At 42.4% G+C, this 8,574-nt stretch overlaps 1 protein-coding gene across 1 annotated transcript; it reads left to right on the forward strand.

Moving 5' to 3' along the window:
• The first annotated feature begins 5,092 nt into the window (after nucleotides 1-5,092).
• On the forward strand, nucleotides 5,093-8,093 carry LOC104100407 (uncharacterized protein C594.04c-like). Its single transcript, XM_009607626.4, has 3 exons — nucleotides 5,093-5,347; nucleotides 5,895-6,158; nucleotides 7,419-8,093. Exons 1-3 carry the CDS (start codon nucleotides 5,129-5,131, stop codon nucleotides 7,893-7,895), a joined length of 960 nt encoding a protein of 319 aa, XP_009605921.1. The 5' UTR covers nucleotides 5,093-5,128; the 3' UTR covers nucleotides 7,896-8,093.
• The last annotated feature ends 481 nt before the right edge of the window (nucleotides 8,094-8,574 follow it).

An 8,574-nucleotide genomic window follows, 5' to 3' on the forward strand; every position in this document is an offset into this window, starting at 1 on the left:
TTATGAATATGCATTATGTAACAGAAAAGACAAAACTTTGTAATATAAGATAATCATTTTAAACTAATGTAAAACTTAATATTTTTTTTTATCGAAACCTATTTGAATTATGGGTCAAACCACATTAAAGAATAAATGGATCTAAAATGGGTATGAGCCATATTAGCTTATGTGGCATTTATTTTAGATTTTTATCTTAAAATTTAATGCTATGTCATATTTATGGTAGGGGTTTGAGTCAAAATGACTTTTAAGTGACAATGATAAAATTTAGTTATTTTTAAGTGACAAAAAAATAGTTAAATGACTTTAGTGAAATTGAAAGATAGTTCAATGACCATCGGTGAAATTAACCCGAGTTTTAAAGTAGATGTATGTCACGGGCCCATTTCCTTACATTGGGTAGCGGCACCTACTCGCCCGTGCGGTGCCTGCAGTTCCCCTCGCTGCAGGCCAGCCTTCTTCCTGTCCCAGGATTTCCCAAGCACGATCCTGTGCCTGTCGGTGGGACTCGCCCGTAGGCTCGCCCCAACTTGTGCCGCCCGTAAGATGCCTAGGCCCTTGGCCCTAGACATGTCGTGGCGCTCCATCTTAGGATCACAATCCATGCGCGCCCTGGGGACTTGGCTTAGGACATGCCTTGTCCTTAGCCCAAGACTGAGCATCGCTCCCGCGTGCACAACCCAATCCTCAAGCTTACACTCGTCTAGTGCATCCGCGACTAGCTCGTGCCTCGCCCGAGTAAGGCAACCTTTAGTCCTTGGCCATTTTCATGCGCCTCTTTCATGCCATGCCCATACATAGCCCTCTTGCAGCACGCTTCCATTCCGAAGTAGTGCAGTGTCGCCCACACCTGCACCTTTAGGCCAACGGACTCTTGCTTGCATGGCTGAACTAAAGCCATGCTCACAAGTCGACACATGATGCCCCTATGACTGGTGCGTCAAGTATCCAATCGGCGTGGAGGTCTCTTTCCAACACTCGGCAGCCCGCGGGGCTGGCCGTTCCACAATAGCAGCCTCCACTGCCCTTTTGATGCCCAACGCAGGCCCTAAGGCGTTGCGCAGCCCATACGAGTTCCCAAACTCGCATGGATACCTTTGACACTCCCTTGAGTCATCTAGGCAGGCCCTTGGGGTTCGCCCCCAAGGCAGCTCGTTCTATACGGCTCGGTGGCAGCGCGTATGGGGGAGGCAGGTCGGAGCTTTCATCACCTATACCCCCCTTATATATGCTTAAAATTAAAAAGTCCAAGTTGCCCGAGTAGACTGCTCTACGTCAGACCATCAGAAGGACCTTTTCTCACCAGTTCTTGGCCGAAATTACAACCCAAATTCTGAGTTGTAACATCCTCCCACACTCATAATGTCATCGCCCCGATGACACATCATGGCTTAAGACATCCCGGAGTCTGCCCCCTCAGGTATGCCCATTCAAGCTCCCTTTGTCCTGTGGGTTGGACTTCCTCAAAGTCCTTTCTCAAAAGGAGTCGTGCCCCATGCACTCCTCCTCCCAAGTATCTTCCAAGCGTGCCTCTGCACTTCACCTCTATTCGGTGTTCACTTGGAAAGTGCCTCCGCACTTGCACCCTCTGGTGTCTAACTTTGTGATTGACCCATACTAGTCAAATCACACCATGACCCTCACGGTCTTCATATCCGTCTGAAGCTTTCCTTCACAGGTTAGCACATCAATGTGCTCTTTTGACGTCGCTCCCGTAGCCATCCGCTTTCGTAGCCTCAAGGTGCCCTCTTTGGCATAGCTCCCGCAGCCTTTCGCTCGCGTAGCCCTAAGATGCCTTTGGCATGGCTCCCGTAGCCTTTCGCTCCCGTAGCATTAAGACGCCCTCTTTGGCGCGGCCCTAGTAGCTCATTCGCTCACATGGCCTTCAAACGCCTCTGGCATAGCTCGCGTAGCATTCCGCTCCCGTAGCTCTCTTTGCCTTCACTACCTTGAAGATGTGTTCGCTTCCAGACCCACGACTTCGCCCTTATGCCTCTTGCATAGGCGGGATCCTCCCACACTCAATGTGGAGGATACATCTTAGCACTGTCATCCCACTTGGCATTCGGCCAGCACTTGTGACGACCTTTGGTGAGTACTACATTCCCAAAGTCATAGCATCGCCGCCTTTCCGAACAGAGTTCTTTGTTCTCCGGCCGTCACTTCCTCAGCAAGTAGCCAATGCTCCCGGTAGTACTTCAATACTCGCCCTTAGCCTGGTACCTTCTTGGTCCTACTAGCACGGCTTCCCGGTTCGGTGTGCCTCGCACCTGGACACTCTCGGTCCCCGATCATTCGACATACCCCTTTCCAGAATGATGACACCTTCCAAACTTGGGAACTCGTCCCATTCCGCAGCTTCACTATACCCTCAAATTCTTTTCCTCACCTTGGCAATGCCCTCAGGCAACCCAAAGTCTTCTCCCGAAGGAAAGACACTCAGCTTGATGCGTTGCACGCATCCTTGGCAAGATCTCCGCTATGATCATGCCCAAGTTTATAGTCCACGGTTCCCACTCTTCATAATATGGTTGCACGACCTGGCAAACATGGCATTCTCTTGGCCATCCGACTCATCGGCATATCACCTCCTTCAGTAGCACCTTAGACTCACGAAAGACAATGGAATCACCCATTTCCTTCGTCGACCATTAGTATCTGGTTCTCGATCTTTGGTGGCATATGAACATCAATCTCTGCTTTGACGTGATCTCGGCACTAACATCCAAAATGCACTAGCCATATCCACCCTTTGCCTTGACGTTGTGCCATGGCATAGTATGGCCTTAATCAGCTCTGATACCAAGTGTCACCGGCCCATTTCCTTACATTGGGTAGCGGCACCTGCTCGCCTGTGCGGCGCCTGCAGTTCCCCTCGCTGCATGCCAGCCTTCTTCCTGTCCCAGGATTTCCCAAGCACGATCCTGTGCCTGTCGGTGGGACTCGCCCGTAGGCTCGCCCCAACTTGTGCCACCCGTAAGATGCCTAGGCCCTTGGCCCTAGACATGTCGTGGCGCTCCATCTTAGGATCACAATCCATGCGTGCCCTGGGGACTTGGCTTAGGACATGCCTTGTCCTTAGCCCAAGACTAAGACTGAGCATCGCTCCCGCGTGCACAACCCAATCCTCAAGCTTACACTCGTCTAGTGCATCCGCGACTAGCTCGTGCCTCGCCCGAGTAAGACAACCTTTAGTCCTTGGCCATTGTCATGCGCCTCTTTCATGCTATGCCCATACATAGCCCTCTTGCAGCACGCTTCCATTCCGAAGTAGTGCAGTGTCGCCCACACCTGCACCTTTAGGCCAACAGACCCTTGCTTGCATGGCTGAACCAAAGCCATGCTCACAAGTCGACACATGATGCCCCTATGACAGGTGCGTCAAGTATCCAATCAGCGTGGAGGTCTCTTTCCAACACTCGGCAGCCCGCGGGGCTGGCCGTTCCACAATAGCAGCCTCCACTGCCCTTTTGATGCCCAACGCAGGCCCTAAGGCGTTGCGCAGCCCATACGAGTTCCCAAACTCGCATGGATACCTTTGACACTCCCTTGAGTCATCTAGGCAGGCCCTTGGGGTTCGCCTCCAAGGCAGCTCGTTCTATACGGCTCGGTGGCAGCGCGTATGGGGGAGGCAGGTCGGATCTTTCATCACCTATACCCCCTTATATATGCTTAAAATTAAAAGTCCAAGTTACCCGAGTAGACTGCTCTACATCAGACCATCAGAAGGACCTTTTCTCAATTCTTGGCCGAAATTACAACCAAAATTCTGAGTTGTAACATGTAGCCACTTTGAACAAACAGATTTAGGCAAGCCTAAAATTTGCATCTTTTTTACCCCTGCCGTTCAGACGCTTCAAACCCATTAATTAAATGCTTTAAGTTTACTAATTACGTACGGTGAAGTTTATTCCCATTATCACACTGACCAAGTGAAATCCACATACATTCAAATGAAAAAGAAAAACAAACTGGCTGGAGAAGATGTTTTTCTCTTTTTTACTAAACTCCTTATTCAAAAACCAAAACCGGTGTAATCAGTGTGTAATGAGTATATATTGAGTATACAGACATTATACCCCGAGGATAATCTGATTATACATAAACCATTCAGTGATTATACATCTTAAAATTCAATGTATACTTTGTATAATCCCTGTACAAGAGGATCAATTATTAATCATACGTCGAGTATCCAATGATTATATACTGCCACTAATCTAGAACCTCATAAACCGCAAATTTGACCCCCAAAAAAAGAGCTTTCGGCAAACGGAGTTGTGTGCCAGATATAGATTTTTGGTTTATGAGTAGATAGAGCAAAGGGTTTACTGCCTAAAAAAAAGAAGAAGAAATTCAAAACCTTTTAATGTGCAAATCGGGTAATTATTAATGATTCTTTGTAGAAATAGCCGGTCGAATTTAGTGTTTATATTTTTTAGTATATATATAACAGCTTGTTTGGATGGTTGTTGTCTATTGTATTGTAGCGTATTATTACTTTAAATATAATATTTGTTTTGATTTTTACTTAAATTTTATTATTTCGTATTGTTAAATCCGTTGCATAACGATGAAAAGTGCAACTTTATGGAACGATCGATTTGATGTGATCGCGTTGTTACCTTATTTTTTTTCCTCTTATCTTGCCTTTACTTATTATTAAATAATCTTATTTTATCTTTTATCATACCTCTTAATATTACTTTTCCTTTATAATATTACAAGTTTATTCTTCACATTGTTGGTACATGTTATCATGAATCGATGGCAAACAATACAATATATCCAAACATTGTACAGTATAATACGATACGATACGATACATTGTAAAACAATACATAACAATCATCCAAATAAGCTGTAAATGATTGAGTGATATACATAATTATGCAATTACAAACATATTGTGCATCCATTAGTTATCTTAAATATAATCGATTGGATGAGTGATTATTTAAGTCAATTCTTTAATTAAATAATTAAGAGCAACTAGAATTAACAAGGCCATATGAATTAAGTTGGGGCCAGGTCATAATTAGGGGCAACGAACTTCCAGCCCCATAGAAAAGCCTTACGTATAAAGAGGCCTCCTCCACAAGTCAGCCAAACTACACTACCTATCATGGCTACTCATAGCAATGTGAAGAATGCGTTGATTGCATTTGTTGCTCCACTTCCCTCCCTACTCTTCTACTTCTCTTTCCTTCTCCATTACCATGAAAATCAGCATCCACTTTACAATTGGTGCTATCACCACCCTCTTCTTTTTGCTAATCTCTTGTTTTTCCTCAATGTCAATGTCCTCTTCTGGCTCATTGGTCTTCTCCTCTCTAGCCACTGGGTAAATTTTACATGAATTAGTCAATTGCGCTTATATGTTGAATTGTGGTCATTACTTGGATTATAATTTCGTATTTCAAATTCACTAGGCTAACTTGATTTTAACTGTTAAGTTACTACTAATGTGTTTTTATCATATTGGAGCTAAAACCTAATCATTTTATGGTGCTTGTTTTTTGTTTCAACAAGAGTCTATTTGGGAATCGGTTGATTGATGGTGAGGGTTCGATTTCCCGTATTTCTTCCCCTACCCCTATATATAGTTTTAAAAAAACAAAAAAGAAAAACAAGTGTCTATTTTTTTATTTTTTTTTTGGTTCTTAAAATATTAGTTGTGCTTAAAGAAAGAAGACAAGATTTATATAGCCGACCCCAATTTGTTTGAGAATGCGGCTTAGTTGTTGTTGTTGTTTTGAAGAATAAAGTCGAACATTAACTGAAAAATGGGCCAAATAGTCAAACTGAAGTGAGAAGGAGGGAGTACTAATATTTTGTGATTTTTGATAGATTTGATGAATTGGATTACTGTTGGAATTTGATTTTTTCAGATGATAGATTTGTACTGGACAGTGATTCCAGTAATGCTGGTGCATTTCTATGCAAATCATCCGTTGGCACAGTACAATATTTGGCGGTCCAATGTGGTTATAATCTTGACTTGGATTTGGAGTATAAGGCTTACACATAACTACTTCCGGCGTGAGAATTGGCAGTGGGGACACAGGCAAGATTGGAGATTTACAGATATGAGCCAACAGTTTGGCAAAAACTGGTGGTGGATCTCTTTCTTTGCTGTTTATCTCTCTCAGCAGGTAATGAATTCACTACTATGTTTCTTTTATATAGCTTAATGAGAATCATGATTATGCATTATGGTCATGACTAATGGGTAGAAAACCGTGGAAGCCTATAGACAACAAATCAGCATGACACGCATCAATTTTTTTTACTGGTAAAATGAAATAGAGGCAGATCCAAGATTTGAACTTTATGAGTTCGGAATACCACTGTATCTAGTGATTCGTATGAGTTACTGTAGGGCAGCACAGTGCATAAAGCATTCTGTGTTCACGCAGGGTCCGGAAATGGCCGCACCTCAAGGGTGTGATGTAGACAGCATACTCTAATACAAGCATTATTGGTTGCTTCCACGGTTTGAACTAGTATGAGTTACTGCATTTGAAATTTAATATTTGTACATATTTAGTAGATCTCTTAACACATACAAGGTCTGAGCCAAAGCTACTGGGTTCGACCAAACCCATAGCTCATGCTATACATCCGCCCTTGAAATGAAACACTTATATATCAGTAAATTATTCATTCAGGATTGAGGATGTATGATTATTAACTTCACTTTATGTCTGGCTTCTTTTCTTAGTAGTTTTGTTTGTGCAATGAGAAGAGTCCCATTCATAAATATTCTAGGGGGAAGACCCCACATTATTAACTTGAGAAAGGAATATTTGCCTGATTTTAGAGCCCACACATATTGCCCGTTTCCTGCAGCTAGATATAGCATACCTAATTACTACTTTCAAAGATTTCTTGCGTGGTCTTCATGTATGTTGGAAAGTTCTGCTGTTCAATCAACCGGTAAAAGAGTATGCCTCATAAGCAAAGTGCATTGCAGTTCTTCCCTAAAAGTGTCTGCTCTACTGAAGATATAAATTATTCAGCCCATTTAGGATTTAGTAAGGCAATTCTCATATGTAAAATGATCGATTGTTTCATAAGTTCCACACACTTTAGTTAGTATTTCTGTTGGGCACAACCGTATGAATAAAATATTGTTTGCTCAAAAGCATGGAACTGGTAAAGACCATGCCATATCACATCGTCGCTGAAAAACCAACTTTCTTGGCCTTTACTGAACATTAGCAACAGCTATCCAAGCCCTTTTGGTCAACCAACTTCTTGTTTGAATTAAATGTGTAAATCAAGTCTGGTTGATGTAATATTTCGAAATGTGACAAATTGAATTTGCAGTGGTCAGCTGGCGGAACAGAGAAACATTCGTGGCTCCTTTATTATGGTGTTCTTTATTTTGTTCTGTGACATGACTTTTGCAGGTTTTTCTGATGGGTATATGCCTACCTATGTATGTGGTCCACTCTGAAGACAAGCCATGGAATATCTGGGATTTCATTGCCGTATTCATCTGCTTGTCTGCCATCATAATCGCCTATTATGCGGATACACAGCTCCACAATTTTGTGAGCAGAAATCAGAAACTAAAAGAGCTTGGCGAGCCAATGGTTCCCAATCTCGACGAAGGCCTCTGGAGGTATTCACGACATCCAAATTATTTCGGGGAGCAGTTATGGTGGTGGGGACTTGTCGTATTTGCCTGGAACTTGGGTCAGGCTTGGACCTTTGTCGGTGCACTCACTAATAGCATGTGCCTGGCACATGTCACTGGGCTTGTTGAGAATAGGATGCTTAAGCAAGCCTACAGAGCTGAAGCATATAAGCTCTACCAGAGGACTACATCTGTGTGGATACCATGGTTCAAGTCATCCTCAAAAGGAAAAGATAAGAATACTTGAGTCTATTTTCGATCTATTTGATCTCTTCTCTCATTAAATGTCCACGATAAGAACAATTGAATCAGTAATCTACTGTATTGTGCTTTGTAATTATGTCTCTTGTATAATTCATTTGCTTGCATTTGTTCCTTGCAAATCTGCAACCTTCTTATCATTTATCCAATGGTCTTTGAAAGCTAGCTAAGAAGAATTGAGTAATGTCCCCGTTTCTTTCTCGCTGTACTTACTGCTTTTATTTCTCACAATTCAAGACGTATTTCTTCCTTCCTTGCAATTTCATTTGCATGAAACCTGCAAAATATTAGCCCGGTGCAGGAAGTATTCCGCATTCACGTAAGGCTCGGGAAAGGCCGCACTTCCAAGTAGTGTGATGTGGGCAGCCCAAGGCCTGGCTCACACAAATATAACCAACCATTTCTATAACAGTCTCGTTTGTTCCGATATTTTTTGGCTTTTATAGTGAACGGTTGTTATAAACCATAACAACATTTGATGTTTAAATATTTTTTGGTTGTTATAGATAAAATTATCCAAAAATCAATTATTTAATTTCCTTTTTCAATGTTACATATAAAAGATAAGAAAATTATTCAAACTTAAAATCTCAAAAGATATGCATATGTCACTAGTTAAATATTGAAGAAAGCTAATACATTATTAATACACTCATAACTAAACG

Source organism: Nicotiana tomentosiformis, chromosome 9 (assembly GCF_000390325.3).
Source record: "Nicotiana tomentosiformis chromosome 9, ASM39032v3, whole genome shotgun sequence".
NCBI lineage: Eukaryota > Viridiplantae > Streptophyta > Magnoliopsida > Solanales > Solanaceae > Nicotiana > Nicotiana tomentosiformis.